General features: G+C 35.5%; 3 protein-coding genes and 1 pseudogene across 9 annotated transcripts; 2 read left to right on the top strand and 2 right to left on the bottom strand.

Moving 5' to 3' along the window:
- Positions 1–1,862: 1,862 nt before the first annotated feature.
- On the top strand, positions 1,863–7,373 carry LOC137726713 (WPP domain-associated protein). Of its 2 annotated transcripts, none has more exons than XM_088693920.1 (6): positions 1,863–2,160; positions 2,624–5,180; positions 5,646–5,772; positions 6,197–6,298; positions 6,712–6,788; positions 6,943–7,373. In XM_088693920.1, the coding sequence occupies exons 2-5, from the start codon at positions 2,704–2,706 to the stop codon at positions 6,769–6,771; spliced, it is 2,766 nt and encodes a 921-aa protein (XP_088550046.1). In that variant the 5' UTR covers positions 1,863–2,160; positions 2,624–2,703; the 3' UTR covers positions 6,772–6,788; positions 6,943–7,373. The 2 variants fall into 2 exon arrangements, with proteins under 2 accessions (XP_088550046.1, XP_068321749.2); XM_068465648.2 differs by having other exon boundaries at positions 1,865–2,160; positions 6,934–7,373.
- Positions 7,374–7,384: 11 nt separating this feature from the next.
- LOC148696606 (2-succinylbenzoate--CoA ligase, chloroplastic/peroxisomal-like) lies at positions 7,385–11,080 on the bottom strand (annotated as a pseudogene).
- Positions 11,081–14,501: 3,421 nt separating this feature from the next.
- On the top strand, positions 14,502–16,131 carry LOC137725603 (uncharacterized). 2 transcript variants are annotated; one of them, XM_088693918.1, is made up of 2 exons: positions 14,502–15,134; positions 15,895–16,131. In XM_088693918.1, the coding sequence occupies exon 1, from the start codon at positions 14,696–14,698 to the stop codon at positions 15,131–15,133; it is 438 nt and encodes a 145-aa protein (XP_088550044.1). In that variant the 5' UTR covers positions 14,502–14,695; the 3' UTR covers position 15,134; positions 15,895–16,131. The 2 variants fall into 2 exon arrangements, with proteins under 2 accessions (XP_088550044.1, XP_068320447.2); XM_068464346.2 differs by lacking the exon at positions 15,895–16,131 and adding an exon at positions 15,752–15,880.
- A 335-nt stretch (positions 16,132–16,466) lies between these two features.
- Positions 16,467–21,129, bottom strand: LOC137725602 (putative ADP-ribosylation factor GTPase-activating protein AGD13). Of its 5 annotated transcripts, XM_088693914.1 has the most exons (10): positions 20,961–21,111; positions 20,382–20,413; positions 20,148–20,272; positions 19,797–19,878; positions 19,464–19,539; positions 18,730–18,893; positions 18,484–18,634; positions 18,246–18,365; positions 17,721–17,816; positions 16,467–17,144 (listed from the first exon to the last, which is right to left on the bottom strand). In XM_088693914.1, the coding sequence occupies exons 3-10, from the start codon at positions 20,185–20,187 to the stop codon at positions 16,755–16,757; spliced, it is 1,119 nt and encodes a 372-aa protein (XP_088550040.1). In that variant the 5' UTR covers positions 20,188–20,272; positions 20,382–20,413; positions 20,961–21,111; the 3' UTR covers positions 16,467–16,754. The 5 variants fall into 5 exon arrangements, with proteins under 5 accessions (XP_088550040.1, XP_088550042.1, XP_088550039.1 ...); XM_088693916.1 differs by lacking the exon at positions 20,382–20,413 and having other exon boundaries at positions 16,467–17,036; positions 20,148–20,270; positions 20,961–21,129; XM_088693913.1 differs by lacking the exon at positions 20,382–20,413 and having other exon boundaries at positions 20,148–20,270; positions 20,961–21,117.
- Positions 21,130–23,423: the final 2,294 nt, after the last annotated feature.

The following is a 23,423-nucleotide window of genomic DNA, read 5'->3' as shown; positions in this document are numbered from 1 at the left end:
TTTAAATTTTTTTTCAAGAGCCACTTATATTTTTACTAAAGATTGGTTTCAAAAATATTTTCTTCAAAAGCATTTTTAAACATTTTAAAAGCAATTTTAGACAAGTAAAATCTAAACTATTTGGCATACTATATAATTCCTTAATTAAGAAGTATGGGGTCTCAACCAAAAGTTGAAAAAAAATATGGACTAATGAGAAAAGAAGAGAAAAAAAAAATAGAGTTGGAAAGCACTTTAAATTTGTTTCAGGAGCCACTTAGATTTTTTTTAAAGATTGGTTTCAAAAACATTTTTAAACATTTTAAAAGCAATTTCATATGAGCAAAATCTATACTATTGGTCATACTATTTAATTCCTTAATCAAGAAGCATGGGGTCTCAACCAAAAGTTGAAAATAAATATGGACTAATAAGAAAAGAAGAGAAAAAGATACATTTAGAAAGCACATAATTTTTTTTTCAAGAGCCACTTAGATTTTTACTAAATATTGGTTTCAAAAACATTCTTCAAAAGCATTTTTAAACATTTTAAAAGCAATTTTAGATGAGCAAAATTTAAACTATTGGTCATACTATATAATTCCTTAGTCAAGAAGTATGGGGTCTCAACCAAAAGTTGAAAAGAAATCTGGACTAATGAGAAAAGAAGAGAAAAAATTACAGTTGGAAAGCACTTAAATTATTTTTTTTCAAGAGCTACTTAGATTTTTACTTAAAATTGGTTTAAAAAACATTTTGTTCAAAAGCGTTTTTAACATTTTAAAAGCAATTTTAGACAAGCAAAATCTAAACTATTGGTCATGCTATATAATTCATGAATCAAGAAGTATGAGGTCTCAACTGAAAGTTGAAAAGAAATATGGACTATTGAGAAAAGAAGAGAAAAAAAATTATAGTTGGAAAGCACTTTAAATTTTTTTCAAGAGCCACTTAGATTTTTATTAAAGATTGGTTTAAAAAATATTTTCTTCAAAAACGTTTTTAAACATTTTAAAAGCAATTTCAGATGAGCAAAATCTAAACTATCGGTCATTCTATATAATTCCTTAATCAAGAAGTACGGGGTCTCAACCAAAAGTTGAAAAGAAATATGGACTAATGAGAAAAGAAGAGAAAAAAAAAATACCGTTGGAAAGTACTTTAAATATTTTTTTTCAAGATTCACTTAGATTTTTACTAAAGATTGATTTTAAAAATATTTTCTTTAAAAGCATTTTTAAACATTTTAAAAGCAAAATCTAAACTATTGGCCATATTATATAATTCCTTAAGTAAGTTATAGTAATAGTCCATCAACTTTAATCAAAATAGAGCAATGGTTTATTAACTAAAAATCCATTACCATTAGTCCCTCAACTCATTAAAATGTGTAACTATGGTTCTTTTCGTCAACTTTGTCAAAATGAGTTATGTTGGAATGACCATTGCTACAATTGGGGTCCCTTAACTCATCAAAACGAGTAGCTATAGTCATTTTCGTTAACTTCGTCAGAATTTTGTCAAAATGAGTTATGTTGGAATGACCATTGCTACAATTGTGTTAAAGTTGCAGGACCATTGCTCCAATTGGGTTAAAGTTGAGTGACTATTTCTCTGGTTGAATTAAAGTTGAGGGACCAATGGTAATTAATTTTTAGTTGATAGACCATATTTGTATGTTTTGATGAGTTGAATGACCAATAATAATAGATTTTTAATTAATAGATCACTGCTCTAATTTAGTCAAAATTAAGAAACTATTGTTACAATTTACTTTAATTTCTTAAAAAATAAAGTATGAGGCCTCAACCAAAATTGAAAAGAAATATGGAGTAACGAGAAAAGATGAGAAAAAAAGTAAAGTTGGAGAGGCTGCCCAATGAGAACAAAGTGACCGTACGCTTACGTCACGTCACAAGTACACGCACCAAGTTCAAAGCTGCGTCAACAGTCGTAATTCTGGCGCACAACGGCGGCAAATGGATACCCCCCCCCCCCTCTCCCGCTCACCAAATCCACCCCGAAGCCCATAACTTCTCTTTCTCCATAAACCCTTAAAATCCAGACCACAAAATTGGAAAAGTTTCCGTTCCGACGAAAGCAAGCAGCTTTTCGCAAAATTCACACTCGTCGCGGGATTTTCAAACAGCATCAGCTGCAGTGGATTCAGCTTCTTCACTGGTAAGTAGCTTTTTTTTTGGTTCCATTTTTAGGAATTTTGGATTTTTAATTTTCAATTATTTTTTTGGTGTTCTGGAGCTGGTTTCGTGGAAGCTCTGTTTGGTTGGCGAGAAAATACAAGAAGGTGGAAATATAAAATAATTTGAATTTGGCATTGCATTTTTTGGTTGCTTAACTTATGTACTAGTAGAAATGAAAAAAAAAAATCAGAGACTATACACTTATATATATATATATATATATATATTATGTATGTATGTGTATATTTGTTTTCTGCATTCTTTTTAAATGACTTGATACTGTTACATCTTTTGTTTTCTTCCACTTTTATTAGCGCTTGAGCATGTTCCTTTGTAATTTGATTCACGTTTTCATGAAATTTAGTTGAGTCGACAAGATTAAAGTTACTGGGACTTTTTTAATTGTGATTTTTCCTAATTTGTTTCTTTTTGAACTTTTGCAGTTCAACGGGTCTGCATATTGGTGGTGAAGTTCGTTTTATACTTGCGAAGAACCTAAGAAGTTAGGGAGATTTTAGAAGTCATGAATAACGGTGTTGAATCATGCAATGGAGATTTGGTGCAGCTTAGCAATGACGTGAAAGAAAATGATAATCCGGGTCTTGAAATTCTCCAGGATTTGGATTCTTGTTGGAAAGAAATCAATGACCGGTTGACCGTGTCGAGGGTGGTGAGTGACTCGGTCATCAAGGGGATCGTTGATGCGGTCAGACAAGAAGCAGCAGAGAAAATTGCTCAGAAAGAACTAGAGGTGACTAAGCTGAAGGAAATGTTACATGTTTCCCGCGTGGGTGGTGATGAAAACGAATTCTTACCCAGGGAGCGAGAGTCAAAAGGTACGGAAGACAGAGTTATTAAAAAAGGTGCCAGAGGTGGTGTGTGTCCTAACTTTTTTGAAGCTGTCGTAGAGCATGATGGCATGGAAAAATCTTTGGGCATCTTAAGAGGAGCAACTAAAGAGCAGTTCAACAAGCTCAAGAATGAAGTTGATAGAATGAGAGGGTGTAGTTCAATCAAGAGGATTGGTTCTGATTCTCAGTTGTTGGGCTTGGGTGACAAACTGCAAGATAATGCATCTAACAGATGGATTGATGTGGCTAGATCGTTCGATAGCCTGAAAGGCACAGTAGAAACTGTCTTTCAACAGGTGGAAGAAATGGTTAGCTCGGCAAAGGCATCGGTCTGTGAATGGCAGCAGGAGCAGGATTTTAAAGCAGAAATAGAAGCACTGGTGATGAGGAATTGTATTTGGAGTATTGAAGAAAAAAATCGGGACCAGTTTTATGGCAATAAGAATTTGAACTGGCATGGAAGGATGGAAGAGATATCAAGTTTACGTGAGGAATTAGATACCATTACTAAATCACTATCTGTCTCTGACATTGGGCACCTATCTTCTCACGGGTCCTTGGAAGTGGACGAAGGGAGTAAGGATTATAAGAAGGGCGACCGTTCACACCACAAGGTTTTGAACAATCTTAAATCATCGCCGTCATTGTCATTGATGTCCTCATCAACCTCAACATCTACATCAACATCAACATCATCATCTCTTTCGGAAGAAAATGGCAAACATGATGAGTCAGAAAGAAGCATGCAAGAACGCTTGGATGTCAACCGGGTTACGCGTATGTCAACAGATGAATTGAAAAGCTATTTGACTAAATTGAAGAGAAGTCATGAGTCTGAAGTGCAAGATTTGACTGAACAAATTTTCAGCCTGCGGAGAGAATTTTTTAGAGAAAGGGGATCCTCTTTGCCATCAAAGAAAAGCAAGGAGTTTGACATGTTGCGTAGGAGAATCTCCGAGGTTATTACCAAATTAGATGAAGTTCTTGTTGAAAAGGAGGAAGTTGCTACATGTGGTAATAATGAAGAAAGTCTTAGCAGTTTGAAGGAGAGACTGGAATTACTCATTTCAGAAAACCATCACCTCAGAGATTTGCTTGCAAATAAGGAAAGGGAAGTTAAGTGTCAAGTTTCTGAAGCTGCTGAGAAAACGTCAGAACACTCCATGGCTGAGGCAAAGTTGTTAAAAACAAGTGCAAATCTTAAATCAGCTGTAGAAGATGCGGACATTGAAGCTTTAATTGTTGAAGACACGTATGCTTGTATTCTCAGGGGAATGATGGATCAAATTAAATGCATTGCTGAAGAGTCGCACGTGGAAAATATTTATATACAAGAAATTTACAAAAGTATACTTAAAGAAGCTTCCCACAGTGCTCAAACTGCCAGCCAATCTGAAATTGAAGATTTGAGTATGGAGTACACTATCATGCAAGAACATTTTGTACTTGTATTCAAAGAAGCCATGAAAGATGCTGAGCAAAATCTCAAGAACCTGAACATGAAATATAGAGAAGAAAATGAACTCCGTGTTTCGCTTGAGATGGAAAAACTAGAAATAGAGAAACAATGTGAAGTTGAGGTTGCGAACAAAGAGAGATTAAAGACAGAAATAACATTTCTGTCAGAAGAGAAGGAGCAGTTGGCACAGGATGCAACAGCTGCATTGGAAATTGAAAGGGAGCGATATGAATCAGCTGCTCAGGAGCTACATAATTTAAAGGACGAGACATGTCGGCTACAGAAATTGATTTCTGACAGCATTGAAGAGTCAAATGCAATAAAGCAGCACTTAACTGAGGCATTGGAGCAAAATGAAAGATATAAGGCTGACGTGTGGGAGCAAGATCAGAAGCTTGAACTAACAATGAAAAATTTGTGCGAAGAGAGGAGAATGCTTCTTGATGCTAATGAAGAGAAGAAAAAGGTTTTTTCTTTGTTTGAACTAACAAAGAAAGAGTTTTGCGAAGAGAGGAGAATGCTTCTTGATGCTAACCAAGAGAAGCGAAATGCTTTTTCTTTGCTTGAAGCAAAAGAAAGGGAGCACAAGCAACAATTGGAATCAATGGCTGTGCATATTCGTGAACTTTGGAAAGCCGTTGCTGAATTTGAAAATAGAGTAACACAAGATATTTCAGGGAAATGTTCAAGGTACTTCCTCAGTTATTTTTGCTTTTATTGCTTCCTGTAAATGCTTTTTGCGCGCTAGTTCTGTGTATGGATTTGCTACCACATTCCTGTATGATTCTTGGGACGGGTGATGTTTTGTTAATCTAATGGGATGTGTTTCTACATTCGAAACCCTCATATGTATGCATGTAAGTTAAAATGATTTTGTTGTATTTTTAACTGCCTGGAAAGAGGTTAGTGCGAGGCAGAAATGTTGTGTCAGACTAACCTTTTTTACCTAGATAATATCATTAGTTACTGTTAATTTAGCCTCATCAGTTCTAGTTTTTGGAGTACAATGACCTTAACGAAAACACCTTTAATAATGTTAATTTGATTTCTTCTCCATAATTTTTTAAATCATTACTTAGGTAGAGAGATCAAGGACCTCCATATACTACTCTTTGCTTAAGCAAAAAGCTAATGTGCCTCTGGCTTTGCTTCCAGGTTGAGGAATTTGAGTTATCAATTGTGCTTTCTTAAACAAAAAGCTAATGTCATTGTAAAAAGAGGGTTGCTGTACGAGAAGAGACTTGAAAAGAAATGTTCTGAGCTGGAAAAGGCCGAAGCTGAGGTATGTGAATTCAAATCAGATAAGTATTGTGCATTGATAGATTCCAACTTGATGTTTTGGCCTCATATTATATTTCGTGCTATAAAACCCTGGAATTGAATTGAGGCTTGCATAATGCATATACATGTGGGAGAAGCTGTTTGAGATGCCCTGCTGGATGACGGAACAGTGTGAATATGATTGGAAGTTATCTTCCCTTACTGACCCTGATATGACTTCTGTTTCACAGTGTTATGCTGTAGCTTTGTAACGCAAGAAAATGAATTATATCTTTTTAGTATATTGTTTATGAAATTATGATTATGAATCAAAGATACCTTTTGTAGTTTGTGTGCCCTAGATCCTTAAAATATACTAAAAACGAGCGTTACGATTTATTTTTATCAATACCTTCTATAATGGAGTTTTTATCATTGATTTTCAGGTTGATCTTTTGGGGGATAAGGTGGATACTCTATTGAGCCTTGTTGAAAAAATACACATTGCCCTTGATCATTATTCACCAGTACTGAAGCATTATCCTGGAGTAAGATGCTTTCTTCTATTCATTTGTTGGTCATGTTAGCTCTATATGCCTTCTAGATTTCAGAGGAACCAATGTAAAAGATGAACGCGTTGATGTCTGTGGAAATATTGGATGCCTGTGTTTGAAAAAAGATTGATGTCGGTGTAAATATCTATTAAAATTGGCGGGAATGACAGAAATTTACTCCAAGCATGAAAGTTAATAAAAACATATAATTGATTCTGAATTCTAATGTTGTGCTTCTAACAAAAGCACTTCTGCAAATGGGCCCTTGTATATTTTGTAGGAATTAGTTGGAATACGTTCTTATCTGCTAATAGGTTTTTGGTTCAGAAGATCTAGTGTGGTGAATGCTTTGATGCGCGGAAAGAACATTTGTATATTGACCAAGTCTTTTTCTCTTGCGTTTGCAGATAACTGAAATCTTGAAGCTGTTAAGGAGAGAATTAACTGGAGAAACTAAAGCAGCTTGATGCACCCTTTTGCCTTGGTAAGGTTTCCACTTTAATGGTTTCGTGTTTCTACAACAGCTCACCATGTCACGTAACTCCTATAAATGTGTTTAAATTTTACTTATTTGAGACTGTTGGGTCATACTCTTAATGGTCTCGCAATGCATCTTTCGTGCGACGCAGTGTCAGCAGAGTAGTTGTCAGGCAATTCATCACCTTTGTCAAAACAGCCATCCAAGAAAAAGTTGATGAGCCGGAAGAGATATTCCCATATGAGAGACATGTTGCAGAAGCAAAATTTGACGAAGGAATGAGATGTGAAATGGTTCGCAACCAATACGGGCAGTGCGCAAATAGGGAGCTTGGTTTTTGTGAAGCATAGTTTTTACTCGGTTCTTTTTGTCTAGGAGCCGAGGTAGAACCTCGTCTGGAGTTGACCGCTAGTTCCTCCTACTTCCATGGTTGGAAGAAGTTGTTTTAGAGTTCACTTAGGTTTAGAGCCTGTTTTGTATGTGTGCCATAGCAATACTACATGTTTGTTTCAGCTGTGCTTTCTGTTGTAAAACTAAAACTCTCTTTCATAAAGTAAATAAATAAATTAAAATGACAACGGAACCGAAAAATCGGACTTTTTTTGGTTCTTTGTTGGAAATTAGAATCATAGATTGCTATTCAAATGTTGCAGATGAAATACAGCTTCTTCCCGGACTTGGTCTCTTCTGATTTTTCCGGTCGTAGTTGCCGGAAATGGCTTCTTCCATAGAATGAAAATTTTTGGTATCTTAAACCTGCAAAGATCATAAGAAAAATGTTAAGCATTTTATGGTAAGTGCAAACGTGTACAAAATTTTCCGCACGAAGCAAGAACGAGAAATTTGAGAACACTACTTGGCTCCTTACCCCGTCAAATTTTTGTTTACAATATTGGCAAAGAATCTCACTGGAGATGCGAGGCGTTTGTTTTGAGACCGAGTGTTTGATGCTTGTATTCAGCCACTGACAATCTTCTCTTATTTGAACACAAGCAACAACCATCTCGGTGAGACGAGCATCCGGAATTCCGACGACGACAACGCCGGTGACCCCTGGATGTTGTAACAGGGTTCGCTCCACCTACAGATCGGAGATAATTAATGAAATAAGTAAATGTACTTTTCTAAATTGGTAAATCCGCAACAAAAACATTTAGATTGTATGCGCCGGTTATGTAACATTGAAAACTCACGTACTTCTTCAGGGTAAATGTTCTCCCCTCCACTCTTGATCCGACCATTTGCTCGTCCGATTAGCCACACATTACCTGAGTCATCAATGGATCCAATGTCACCGGTGTCAAACCATACTTCGTCACCGGAAACTGACCCATTTGGTGGACTTCCATGCCAATATCTGAGCATCACATGCTGGCCTCTAGTTAAGATCCTCCCCACACGAGAAGAGCCGTCGACTGAGATCTTCAGTTCTACGTGAGGAGCAGGCTTCCCAACACAAACACCTCTTCCTTGTTGAACCATTCTTAGCGGCTGGCTGGCGGTGTCAGCAGTTGGTTCGTACAGATTCATGAAGGTTAACGACGAGCTTGTCTCCGTCATTCCTGAGTTATCCAATCAAATTCAATCCTAGGCACCAAACGAGCACTAAGTACATGAACGAGGGAATCTGCTGGGATAAAGAGAGCTTATTACCATAAGCTGAGAGAAGCTTAGCTTGTGGGAACAATTTAATGGCATTTGGTCAGCTTTGGTCAGCTCAATTGAGAGAAGCTTACCTTCTTCACACTTTCTATCCCTTTCCACGTTTCCTTCTCCCTGACAGATTTCGGAACATGAACTTCGAAAAAACAACGGTTCAAGACTAATGCGAGCACTGTGTATGAAAGACAGAAAAATTGGTTCTTTCATAAGTCTGATACGGAAAAAGGGTCGTCATTTACCTGAATCTAGAAACCAAATCGGCCATCATTGCCGGAACGGTGATCAGAGAAGTAACGCTATGCCGCTCTTGGATTCGAGGGCGGATTTAGCCTCAAACTTGGGCATCAAGACATGGCACACTCCCACCATCAGCATTGCCAGGGCAGATGACAAACCACCAATGTGGCACAGCGGAGCAGTATGCAAATAAACTCACAAATATACACACCATTAAATGTTATGAACTCGTTCAATTTCACGAGTTGAATCTCGTTCAACCCCAGCTTTCGTGTGAAAATCTAATTTGAGCGTTCGCGACGCAAACTGCAAGAAGAAGACATGCATACATCATCCTCACCGTAGCCAACAACGGCGATTTTCGCTAAGGACTGTATGATAAAAGCCGAGTGGCTTAGGGTAACTCCCTTTGGCCTCCCAGAGGTTCCTACGTAACAAGAACAAATATATTGAGAATCTTTTGAGGACAAATAAACAGAGAGTAGCGATCATACCAGAAGTGAAACATATGATCACAGCCCCCTCAGGTGCCCAGGAGTAATTCAACGTCAGCGCAGCCCCAACGGAATTCTTTTTAATCGATTCAGTAGTTAACACTGGCCAAATGAAGAATGCAGATTAACATAACACGTTAAACCAATTGGTTTTTGCTACAATTTTCTGAGTATAACGATTACTCGAAGCCCTTAAGACATCCGAGGAAGGCGAATCCAACGAAACATGCCACCTCAGAGAAGGTACATCGTGAAGTTGAAGCTTTGAGTACCAAGGGATGCAGCTATCATCCGTCACCAACATTGCTGGCCTCATTACTTCCATTGCCAAAAGTGCTTCTTCATAGCTCTGCATGGGGTGAAAGCACAAACAAATGTTGGTTCAGATTTGGTTACAGAAAAGTAATTGACAAAAGTATGGTTTCAAAGTTTACTTACGTACCCATCGGTAATTAAGCGGAGCAGCTATGGCACCAACATATGCAATGGCTAGTAACCACTCCAAATACAATTCACTAATCATAAACAACCAAATATTAGTACTTATCCATGGTTTAGAATGGCTAAAAGTGCTTTCAGATAATCAAAGTGCTTACGACATCATAGATAGAAATAACAAAAAAGCGTTCATAGATTTTAAAAGCACTTTTTGTGCTTTCTTTGGAAGCATCAATTTAGTAACATTATGAGTGCAAGTGCTTTTTCAAGAAGCATATAGTCGTTAAGAAAAAAAATTTGCTATGCTTCTAGTAAAGTTATGCTTGGAAGTGCTTTTTTAGGAAGCATTTGAATGTTAGTAAAATAAAATTGTTACACTTCCAGTAGTGTTGTTACTAGACATTTGGATATTAGTAAAAAAAAAAACAAAATTTGTTACGCTTCTAGTAGCGTTATGAGCATAAGTGCTTTTTAAAGAAACCTAAGAATTCTAATTAAAAAATTGTTACGCTTCAGTAGAGTTACGACTAGAAGTGCTTTTTCAGGAAACTTAGGGCCTATTTAGTACTCTACTTGAATCCAACTTTTTAAACTCAAAAACAATTTTCAAGTTTTAGGCCTTAAAAATTTGTTTGGTAGGACTATTGTAAAAAATTGAACTCAAGACTAACTAAAAAATCTAGTCTATTCTCTAAAAACATAAAAATTGAGTTTTTAGAGTTTTTAAACTTAAACTCACTCATTTTTTTTCTCTTCTTCCTCCCCTCTCACTCCAAATCTATCTCTCTATTTTCTTCTTTCTCTCTCCTTTTTTTTTTTTTTTTACCTTTTTCGTCTTTTCTTCAATCCACTCTTTTCATTCTTTGAGTTCTTTTTCTCACTCCTCTTTCTATCTATCTCTTCCGATCCTCTCTCTTCTTTCTCTTTCCTTCAATTATCTCTTACTTTCTTTCCTCCTCTCTCATCTTTCTTCCTCTCTTGTGATCTCCTTTTTTTAGATCTTTTTATCTAGTTTAAGTCGTAAGATTTAAAATTTTTAAATCACAAATCAATCAAGTTTTTGAATCTTGCAGAAAATTGTTTTCAAGAAATGTTTTAAGAAATGATAAAAAATTTCAAATAGAATACCAAACAGACCTTATGAATTCATAGTAATTTGCTACGCTTTTAGTAAAATTATGGGCAGAAGCTATTCATTTGGAAGAAATCCTCAACAAGTCCTTAGTTTATTGAGTCTTTGAAAAGCATTGTACACGTGAAGCGGCACCTGTTGAAGGCAGCAATGGAAACGACGTCGCCGGAACATAGGCCGAGTTGGAGCAGGCCTTGGGCCAGATACATGACACCACCCACGAATTCCTCGCCGGTCTTTTGCCGGTTGCCGGTGATCGTGACTGCGGAATTGCGCCGGAGAGTAGATAGGAGGGTCAGGCAGTGGCAAATGTGGGCCTCTGAGTAATTACCCATTTCTATGGGGAGTAAACTAGGAATTTACTAAAAGTCTTGTTATTTTTGTGAAGCTCTCTGCAACTGCAGGTGCTCCACCGAGCTCTTAGGCTATCTCCAACTGAGGATTGGTTAGATAGCTCGTTTTAGCCTTCTGATCCTCCAAGATATTAATATTTTAATGAACAGTACAATGTCATATTTGCCTCCATCTTCAACCGAGGGCCAAAGGGCCATAGGGCTCGTTTTAGCTCTGTTACAAAAAATCGTATCCAACTGAGGGCCAAAGAGCCATAGGGCCAAACACAATTTATTATTTAAATTTAAAAACTACAACAACTTAAATTTAAAAACAACAACTTAAATTTAAAAACTACAACTTATATTTAAAAACTACAACTTAAATTTAAAAACAACAAATTAAATTTAAAAACTACAAATTAAATTTAAAAACAACATTAACTTAAATTTAAAAACTACAAAAACTTAAATTTAATATTCATTTTGTGAGGAATGGTGAATGAATGGTTTAGGTATTTATATTAAAAAAAAATAATTAATTTTTAAGAATTAAAAAAAAATTTAAAAAAAAAAAAAAAAAAAAAAAGGCCCAAAAATTTGAATCCAATGGTAACTGGCATCAACTAGCCATTGAATTCAAATTTTTGTTTAAGCATTCATGTCGGATATAACCGACATGAATATATTTATATTAAATATATTCTTGTCGGTTATGTCCGACAGGATTGCTGGAATTTCTGGCCAGCCCCCGACTGGCTGCATGGGGCCAACCCTTTGGCCCTTTCAGATTCATGGGGCCCACGAGCCCTCTGGACCTTTCGGTTGGAGATGATCTTAGTGTTTCGTTTGAAAGAAAGAGCAGGGAGAGAGAGAGTGCTCAGAACAGACTTCCATTGGACGACTGGATTTTCAAGTTATTTTATCTTGTTCGAACACATGGACATACACATGTCACAACCAACGACTTCATATATATATATATATATATATATATATATATATATATATATATAAACACACACATAAGATATCTCACTTACTACAAACATAAGCATAAACCATCACAGAATTATTTAGTAGTTAGAGACGAATATTAGACTCGTATTTCACACTGTATGTTTTGGGTTTGATTTCTGGAACTGGTGAATCCCACAATGGTGGCCAAAGAAAGGCTAAAATGCCTCTATGAGTTTTTCCGGCCCTAAAAAATAGACTGCCGTAACAAAACTATCAAATGGTCCCTTTTGAAAAATTAAAAAAAAAATGCAAGCATAAGCATTACGTTTGGGTGCAGACTAAAAGAACTTTGGCCCTTGACTAAAGATCTAATGGCTAAAGATCGACACCAAGACTAGCAATAGTAAATGTAAAAAAGAAATGCATAGATGTATGCTATTTCTTAAAAGTATATAATAGCTAAATCGCGAAAAACTCCCACCAGCTAAGATATTATGTTGATAATATCTTAAGGGAACTGATATTAACATTTCAAAAATCTCATTTTACACTTCTTATAAGTGTATTTTTCTTTCTAATTGTATAAAGTTTGAAGTGCTAAATGAGATTTTTGGAGTGCTAATAACAATCCTCTATCTTAAATCAATCACTTATTGTCGTGTATCATGTTTGATGGTCAATTGTTTTATCTTTCTCACACGACATTACATGATTAGGTTAAAAATCGAGTGCTGAGAAAATTTCATATGGATGATAGTTCTTCTCAGCTTAAAAATCTCATGTGCATTTTGTTCAAAGGTTACTTATCGCCGTCAATGTCTACAGTTAAATTTTGATGCTCCTTCTTTTTCTTCTTTGTCATCGAAGTTAAAGAAGAAAAGAGAAAGAATGAAGCAGAAGCAACTTAGACCCAAAGTTAAGCCCATGTTAAAAATAAATCAAAAAAGTTAAGCTCCTAAATGATGCTTCCAATTTAAGTCATTTCCAGTCAAGTAGTGTTACACTTACAATCTATTTGTATCATCATTTGTACTATCTCTCTAATAAAGGTAAGGTTCATCAACACTTGTATGTCCTATCTCTATCAGAAAGATTGTACAAATAGATAATAAAAATATAATTTTCTGTTTATAATACAATAAAGTAAAATATGACAAACTAAGCTACTTTTGGCATCACGGATGAACCATGACTATTCTTTATCAAGCTTTACAAAAATACAAAGCAAAAGCTTCACCCGGCCATCTTTTTTTTTTTTATGTCACACATATTACATGATCATTATGGATGGTTTCTTGGATTGGATTTGATAACTCAAAAGATTCAAGCTACGTTAGAGCAATGAAAGGCTAAAATTTTAAATTATTCAAGTTTTTTATAAGATGTTGATAACTTGATATCCTAACATTGGTGGGAATCGGGAGTGATAATTTTATTCATGACTAGTTCATTCTTGAGTTCAACTTGGACAAAACTTGGTAGTTCACTTCTATTTCTTCCTCCAACATAATGTGAGTCTAGGTGAAGAAATCGATAGAGCACTAATTAAGGTATCTCCTACCACAAACGTTGTTGTGTGAGATTCGGTGAGATGTAAAGCAACCCAAGCTTTTGTGAGACTATGAACGACGTGGTCAACAATCTGATCAAGTGTTTTTGGAGTCTAACGAGCTATCCAATCCAATACCAACCACAAAAAGTGATCAAGAACAAGATTTCCCATCAAATACAATTTGTTCCAATGAAATCATGTTCTTTTTTTTTTCCTTCTTCTATTATTACAGGGTGTAAAATCTAAAAGTGTAAAAGAGTGCATGTTAGGAGAGATTCCAATGTGTCTGCAACATTGGTGATAAACATTTTGTTATTGTACAAGTGATGAGATATTTATGTTAAAAAATTAATAACCTATAAAAAAAAATCCACTTATATACGAGTCATGTTATTCATACCGTGTTTTTGTATCATATTTCCATATCATCTTAAGTGGCATTTGATGTGGACAGCCACATCATTTGAATTAATCAGATTTTTTAATTTAGTTCATTATTTAATAAACTAATAATTAAGAAAAATTAGTTAATTAAATGATGATTATGGCTTACGAGCCGTATTTCACCTTCTTTTCCTTGGGTTTTGCAAATTTTTCATTAGGCATAAAACCATGAATTCATCATTTTCATACCATGTTTAACTAAATTTAAAAACCTAATTAATTTGAATGATGTAGCTGTTTACATCAAATATCATTTAAGATGTTATAAAAATATAGTACAAAAACATAATATGAATATCACTGCTCCTTGTATAATAACATTTGATATATCAGTCTTTTTTCCGACAAAATGAAAAAACTTCTAGTGGTTTAGGTTGGTGTGTGAGAAATTATTATGAATGGATAATAGAACGGTACAATAAAGCAAACGACGACCGTTGAATCAACTGAAGTCCTTATATAGACTTCTGTGAATTCTATATTGCAATACAGTGGACAGAGAGAGAGCAGCCACTGCTCATTCGTCACTGGTCTCCGACAAACGACAACCAGGACACAGTTTTCCGAATCCAGACAAAAAAAGAAAAAAAAATCATATAAAACGACGCCGTTGGTGGACCTGAGCCCTCCAGAGGAAGAGGCAGGAGCAGAGAGGGAGAGAAATGGCGTTTTTCATCCAAGTTGGAGTAGCAGCGATCGCGGTGTTTCTGATGGCGGTGGCGATGGAATCTGACGGGCGGGAGCTGCGTCCGTCTGATCACGGCCTCGTGTACCAGGACCCGGGGCCGGCAAGCGCGAAGGCGCCGACAGATGAGAAGTCGTTCTTCGGCGGGGGAGGAGGAGAAAATTCTCCGGCGGCGGGGGACGCGGCACTGCCGAAGCCAAAGGCGATGAACTCGAGCGACGCCGACGCGTCGTGGTGGAAGGGCGTGGTGGCACGTGACGGCGGGAGGCGTAGAGATCACGTGGAGGACGTGTTGCTGGTGGTGAGCTTGCTCTGTGGGATTGCAGGTGTCGCGCTATTTGTGGCCTCCGCTATTGTTTACGTCCTAAAGTACCGAAAGCATAAATCTTTACCGTCAGAATCACCGTCATCTTGAGGTAATTACATTAAGTAATAACTAAGGGCACATAAGTTTGGAATCGCTTTTAAATGACTGAAAGCGTTTTTAAAGAAAATATTTTTAGATTGCAAAAACACTAAGTTGAAATGCTTTCTTCAAATGCTTTTTTAGCTTGCATTTTGACTAAGGATTAGATCTAAAAATATTTTCATCAAAAACACTTACAGTAATTTTATAAGCAGTCTCAAAGGACTCCTAATGCTTCTTTGGATTTCTACTCTTTAATTTTTATTTTTTCGTGTAAATAAACTTAAGAGTTAGATCATATGCGATAGAGGATGCAGATGTCCAATTTTTTTTTTTTGTTTGATCCTTGTTAATTTGCCTTAGAGTTGCTTTTAATTTAGATTCCGGCTATAGCCTCACTTAATGATACCGTGCGCGTTTTATGCATGATCTAAATGGGCAATAATCCATTAAATCTCTATATGTAAAATCTAAACCGTTAATTTTATGGACAGCTCAGATAAATATTATTTCATACTATTTCAAGATTTAAGTGTTATTGTTAGATGTAGGTTGGTAATGTATCGATATGGCTTTTATTATGTGAGATCTATGAAGGAATAAGTAAGCATCCTCGTGGTATGTTAGGACTAACTTGTCACAAAGGAATGCGAAAAATGAAGTAAAATTAAGAGAGAGGTTTACTGCACAATGTACGATGTTGAAAGATTTCAAGATTCTCACAAAGAGGATCCGGCGTTAAAATTAATTGTCGGTTGCTGGGCTTTTAGTCCAGCTCACAGCACTTGGTTGACTTTGGGTTAGCTTGTGGGTCACGGCATCATCGACAATCAAAGTGAAGATGATGATAAAGAACACGGTTACTTGCGTCGGATCTTTGTACAAGAATCGGATTCAGTTTAGTAATATTTCTTTTTCTTGTTAATTAGCTCTTAGTCTAGTAGTACTTACTTTCTCAATAGTTGAATAGAGCAATTTCAATTTTTCAAATCAAAAATTTTGCTCAACTTCTCGTGTTTACCAACATATAAAATAATAAAATGTGAAGTTTACATTAAAATCCATGATGAAATACTTAATATCAAGAATCAGATCAACTAAGAGGTACCAATTGACCCTGAACCCATTTCTTCTCTCCATTCTTCGATTCATGACTTTTCCCGTTCCAAGTAAACATATGATTAGGGTTACTCTTCCCTTTTATTTCATCTCAACCAGGTCAACTTCTTTTCTAGAACTAGAAGATTCCAATGGAAATAAGCAAAACCATTGTGACTAAGGGACTTATGATCTAATTTTTCCCAATCAAACGGCAATTCATTAACTAGAGTGACAACCGAAATTCTATAAGCAAGTACACAAGATGGAGACTAGTGTATGGTGCCATTCCATACAAAAATATACATACATACAACAACAACAAAACCTTATCCCATTAAGTGAGGTTGGCTGTATGAATCCTAGAACGCCACTACACTCGGTTTTGCGCCAAGTCTTTCGTTAGCTTCAAACACTCCCTGTCTTTTCTTAGAGTCTCTTTCTAAGTCTTCATACAACAATATACATAACTCAACCAAAAACGACAGGTTTTTATTGAATACGATGAACAAAAAATAATCGAATTATTTACCTATTGCTCAAGGGGCATCCACTCTAGTTCTAAATCTAATTCTCCACACTCAACATTCTGCAGCTTGAGAGACAGCTCCTGTTTTACCTTCCCGTCGACAATATTAACTGTGCTATCGTCTATGAGGGCATTGTCATTCGACTTCAGCCATTTTCCGATTTGCATGTTGCCAAACATTCCTGCATCCCCGAACGCCATTGCAGATGTTATCAGAGGCTGAAGATCAACCTCTGCTTCTCCCATTATGTCATCAGCCGAGAACGTGTCATAATCAAACACCTGCTGCAATGTGACAAGCAGAACGATTCGATAACATACTTCCCAAGTAATACATAAAGGCTTCTGATTAGACCAGAGACAGGCTAATCTGCTATCCATGTATACCATAATCTACAAGTGAAAAAGGATAAAAGGTAAAACCTTTCGGAAGCAGTCAAATTGCATCATCAAAGTTTTCCTTATCATCAAAACAAATTTTGTTATGACATTTAACATAGGAATAGCCGGAGGCTAACGTGACTGCTTCCGATGAGTATGGCCCACTTCATATTAGGGTTAGGACCCGGGCACACGCTTTTTGACACACATTTTGACACCCACTTTATAGGGTCCACTTCGTAATGTATTTCAACGATCCGAATCGTATAAATACATTACGAAGTGGGCCCTACAAAATGGATGTCAAAATGTGATTAAAAAAAAATAAAGTTTTAACGGTACTGTTCACTTTTAATGAAAATGACATTTTTACTCCAAAAATTCACTCCTAGTACTCTTCACTTACAACACCTTTTTGTCCTTTTGATTAAAACTCAAAGTTTTCAAACCCTTTTCATTAGTTTTCCATAAAAAATAAAAAAAAAAAGGGGTGTTTCCTTATCTATCGAGTATAATAATAATCTCTTATCGAATAACAAATGAATTATGTGCAAAGATGAAGAGGAAAAGAGGTATAGATATACGTACCAACTGCAAAGGTCCAAATTGCTCAGGTACAGACAGCATGAGCTCCTCATTCCAGACAGGATTCAAGTTACTCTTTATTACAGTCGTCCGAAGAGTCTACATTATATCAAATAAAGAAGTGTCAGTCTCAGGTGAATTGAAATTGAAATTATCTTATTATTAACATATTGGTTTGCAATCTATAAATGGTCTAATACGTTTAATCAAATCTAGCCCGTTAGCATGTGTCAACAACCTTGTTCTTTGAAAGTTTTACTCCCATGTTCCTTGTTATATGCAAAAACCAAGTAAAGATGAACTCTCTCCCTCTCCCCCATCCCCCCTTTTCGTCCCTTCAAACCCTGTTTTTCTCTCTCTAATCTCTCTCCTGGGGATATTTTGGATGTTTGACTTTGACATGGAAACAGAAAGTAACCAGGAGATAGGAAGTAAAGGGATCTCATAAATTCTACATGCTTCTGCATGTCACGCAGATTCTGAAGTTTCAGTACCAAGGAAAAAAAGAAAAGTGAAAGAATTATTAACCTGCTGCCCAAGAGTCAGGATGACATAAGGATCGCTTGTCATCATATCTCGAATAGCTAAATTTGTGCCTCTAATCACCTTTACCTTCAATAAACCAATAAATTCTACCATGCCTTCCTGCTGCACATGTCAAGTATGGAACAAAGTTATATTCCACCCTCCCAAAAGTATATCAACTTTTACTTTAATACTCAAACTACATAATTGAAAGGCAGACATAAGGTGTGACAATATTTACCGATTTCTGTGAAGAATTTGAACGGAAACTATCGATAATCTTTCTAGAAAAACTATTTGATTGGAGAGTGCTCTGGAGAGTGTTCTTTCTAGAAGGACCTGAGTTAATTCGCAAGCTAGGTTTCAGAAAATCTTGAAGCTCATACTTTGACCTGCATAAATATGTGACTACTTTAAAAATCTGAAAAATAACCCAACAATTGAATCTGCTCCGTGGTAGATTCTAGAATTCTATATCATAACTAACCGGATGAATTTTGAACGTTCCTCATGACCGGCATCTGGTCCAGGCTTTGAAACTCCCACAGGAATAAAAGCCTCGTAAATTGAATTTGCAGAAGAGTTTCCTCCAACTTCTATCATTGCATCAATTTCATCATCAGACCATTCATCCAGGGTCACTGACAAAACCTGAACATTTCAAATTCATGTTGTTTAAGACAAATATACAATTATAATAATGCATACAACTGGGGACATCACATCTGAATATAGAGAAAACAAAATAATAATGAATATCAATCAATTAAGCAACATTTGACAGATTGCCGAGCAAGCCTGGAATAGTTCTACTGTGCCTGACATCCTAAAAACAAAAGAAGAAGACAACCCAAAAGAGAGATTTTTTTGGTAAAAGAACTGAAATAAACTTCCCCAGTTTCCTTGCGGTCCAACTCAAACAACCAAGGATGAAAGTTCAAGTAAAAAATCAAATGAACTTCCTTGATGAAAGCAGATTGGGATCAATCAGTTATTTCGTTCTTCGAGTTACAAATTTACTTTTGGTCAGTAGATTTTGTGTCGTTAAAAACAATCATGCTTCTGTTTTTTTTTTCTGTATAAATTTAGTTATATTACAATCCTGCAAACAAAACTCCAAAGCATGAGTGTCCCTAACTAGTCATCTGTCATGTTTTCAACTAGCAAATTGTTTCCATTAAAAAATTAAATTAGATGCATCCAGCAATCAGGAGCGGTTACCTTTGATATATGAGTACCAAGACTCCTGTGCACACCACAACATTTTAAGCATATAAAAACTCCGATGTTTGCTGACCTGCAAATGCAGTTACGAACCTTACAAATCAGAAGGATATAGGAATGAACGTAAACTGTCCTAATGTACATTTATTTTCAATTGTCCTGAAACATGTGTATCCAAATTTGGGATTTCAACTAATAGCTTTTCACGACACACTCATCATTGGGCTCTGAAGCTTACTTACGAATCAAGCATGTCTCAAACAGTGCAATAATTGACTTGGTGCTTATTCAAACACTGACACAATGTCGGTATCAAGGGGAAAAACTTACGCCCATTTAGGATCTGTTGCACCACAATCAGCACAATTGCGATTATCTTTTTGGATCAATAAATCTTTTAATCTTCTTTTACCTGCATTGAAACATGCAAGTCATTCAGTTTCTAGATTAAAGCAATAAACATAAAGGACACTTTCTTTTAATGCCAAACATGTACAGTCCAGTGAATAGTACACACGCAATAGAAAGTATGTAGAACAAAACCTTCCTTCCTTTTTCCTTTTCATACCCGAATATTACATGTAAATACGGTGCATAATTCATAATATCTAAAAAAATTCAAGTTATAAGACCCTATTCATATTGTATTTTTCTTTTTTGATTTGAGTTTTACAAGCATACCTGAGGCAGGCCTCCCAAGCTCCATAGGACGGTGATTCATTGCTCCGCAAATAACTTACAATCATGCAACGAGTGATGCCGGTTATTTTCAAGTAATCAGGACAGTGACCTGAAAAAGGAAAACTAAAACAACCAAACTGAGCAAAAACGTTCCAGAAACGAAACAACCACACCGAATCGAAAGCCTCAAAATTTGAACTTCTTTAGCATAAAGTACGCAGACAAGCTAATCCTGTAGAGCTCATATCAAGCAAATTGCCCCATATCTGTGAGCAAAAATCAGTTTGAAAACAATGAAATTCCCAATAACACTGCGAACATGCACTAATCGTTGACGGATTTTTGACATCATTCGAAGTTGAAGGCAGCCCGATAATCCAAACATCCACATCAAATTCAGAGAAAAACTAATGAACAAAAATACTATTTGACTTGGCTACAAAAACCCCATAAATGGACAAAATACGTGATTTTTTTTGTTTTTTTTTTTTTGTTGATTTTTTCGTGTCCAAATGATGAAAGCTCCAATCACACGCAACAAAATGAAATTAATGATTACAAGAAACAAAACCCAAATCAACAATTAAGGTATAATTAATTAATAATCATAAATGATGGGATCAATTCAAAAGTAATAGAACATGCAACTAAAGGTGGAAACTTGGTCCAAATCAGAGGCTCCAAATCCATCCAACGACTGCTATATCATTCACATAGAAACCAGATAAAGAGAAAATGATAGAAACCAATCATCCAAAAAATGAAAAACTAACCTGACAAATATAAAATTATGGAGAAAGATAGCAAATTTACCAGTGGATTGAAGAAATGGGAAATGCCCTTTATAGAATGATTGATTCTTCAGAGAAATAACCAGCAACAGAGAGAGACGGAGAGAGAGAGAAAGAGAGAGAGAGAGAGAGAGAGAGAGAGAGAGAGAGAGAGGAGGAGGAGGATTGTTGAAACAACTGTGTTTTTGTTTTGGTTTTGTTTTTTTGGTTTCGTTTTTGTTTTTCTATTTATCAATTTCCCCCCTGAACTTGTGACCATTGGCCAATTTTCCCCCTGAACTTGTGACCATTGGCCAATTTTCCCCCTCAACTTTAATTTTGGCCAATTTCCCCCCTAAACTCTCATAATTAGTCAATTTTCCCCCTCAACTTTAATTTGGCCAATTTCCCTCCTCAACTCTCAAAATTAGTCAATTTGCACCCTACTATTAATTTTTTTTTTTTTTAATTTTCCATCTATTCTTTTCTTAATTTTCAATCTTTCTAATAACTTCCAACAAAGTACTAAAATTAATATAAACTCACCTGCATAATATAGGGTAAAATGTACAAAAATATAATACAATTAGTATGTGATATGGGTTGATTATAAGAAAAAGTTATGAATCGGGTTTAAAGCATGTAGAAGAAGAAATAATAACAAAAAGAAATAATAATCCTAAACTTGTGGATCAGACCTATTTCAATAAAATGGGTTATTCTTAATAAGGAGTCGAAAATTATGAATGGACTAGCCATTTTTTCACTAAAGCTCGATTCTCCACAATTTACTTGAACTTAGCTTTCACTTTTATAAAGAAAATTGTATTCACATACAAAAATTTACACATCAATCATTTTCGTTATCAATTTTGTATAGTCAAAAATCAAATAAAATTACTTCATACTGATTTATCATGACTAATAATACTATCTATGATAAATTGTAAAATTCTAAATTTTAATCTATTTGTAATAGGATAAAGATATAGGAACATGATTAACATACATCTTATTTAGTTTCTTACACACACTTGTTTAATTATGATCAAATTAAAAAATTAACAGTATGGTGCAAATTGACTAATTATAAGAGTTGAGGGGGGAAATTGGCTAAATTAAAGTTGAGGGGGGAAATTGGGCAAAATTAAAGTTGAGGGGGGAAATTGGCCAATGGTCACAAGTTTAGGAGGGAAATTGATGAATACCTCTTTTCTATTTGTTGAAAAATATTTTATTTATTTGTTTTTATATTGTAAGGTCAGAGGAGGAGGAATTACAATGGTAGGACAGGAAGGATTGATTGAGATTAAAATTATTAATTTCAGGATATGGGCAGTTTAATTGCCTTCCCTTAAATAACTACCACACTCCTTTTGCTGCTCCCAACTCCCAAATTGGCAGTTGGGCATGTATTCATTTCTTCTTTTTAGAGTTGTAGTAGATCGATTTGGTTAAATACTCGTTGTTAGGAGAGAAAGGAATTGGTGAGAATCCGTATTATGATGCATATGTATATATTCATTCTTAATTAACGAAAAAAAAAACCTATAAGGGTTGAGTTGCATGTAGATTGAAGTTTTGTCACGACCCTTCAACTCCACCGATGCTTATAGTTATAGGTGGTAGGTATCATGTTCAACCCTCATGAATAACGAATTTGATAAGTAATAAGTGAGGAAGAAATCGAAGAGAATTAACTCTATTGACTTACAAGCAATATTACTACTCCGAAACTACTAAAAAAAATGAATAGAATTTGAATTTAGAACGCAGTACGTTAAAGAAGAAATGCATAATAACAAGCCACTTGCATGCGTCGAAACTATCTAGACAATTAGTTACTTATGATGCAATGGGTTAATTCTGTAATGCGTATTTAGTAATGAAAAGGAATTTTGTTACTTTTGTCAAATGATATTTCAGCTGGTGGGTCATCCCAATTTTGAGTTATTGCCTTTCTAGAAATTGTTGTAAATGTTTGACATTCTAATTTAAATTTCATGCAATTTCGTATTTATTTCTTTCTCCCTTTATTTTAAACAAATAAAATGTCAAAGGTATTAATATTAAACCTGATTTTATTATTCATTTATTAACATTGAAAAGTAGCGGTGTGTACACGATGCCACTTTTGCAAACGTACATGAATTCCCACCTGAGAGTTGCCTTTCTTGACAAAGTTTATGTTTAGATGACACCGTGACAATTGACACAATCGCAATGCCACGTCATAAAAAATGTTGAGAAATGCTAAGGAATATTCTTCCAACGTAAATTCATGTGACAACATTATAAAATATTGTACAAAAAGCATGAAATGTCAGAGAATTCATGAAGAGCTTTACTTTTGAGGTAGTCTCCTTATCATTCCTCCAAAATGTTTTCAGACTCTTTTTAGCGAGTAGATTTTCGCTCACCATCCTAAAGTATTGGTAATGTTCTTCACCATACTAATCAATGTTATTTTAGTTTAAATTTTGAGATTTACGTAATACATAAATTA

This window comes from Pyrus communis, chromosome 5, assembly GCF_041283825.1.
Source record: "Pyrus communis isolate YQ-2024b chromosome 5, ASM4128382v1, whole genome shotgun sequence".
Classification (NCBI taxonomy): Eukaryota; Viridiplantae; Streptophyta; class Magnoliopsida; order Rosales; family Rosaceae; genus Pyrus; species Pyrus communis.
This window is presented reverse-complemented; position numbering and strand designations above follow the sequence as displayed.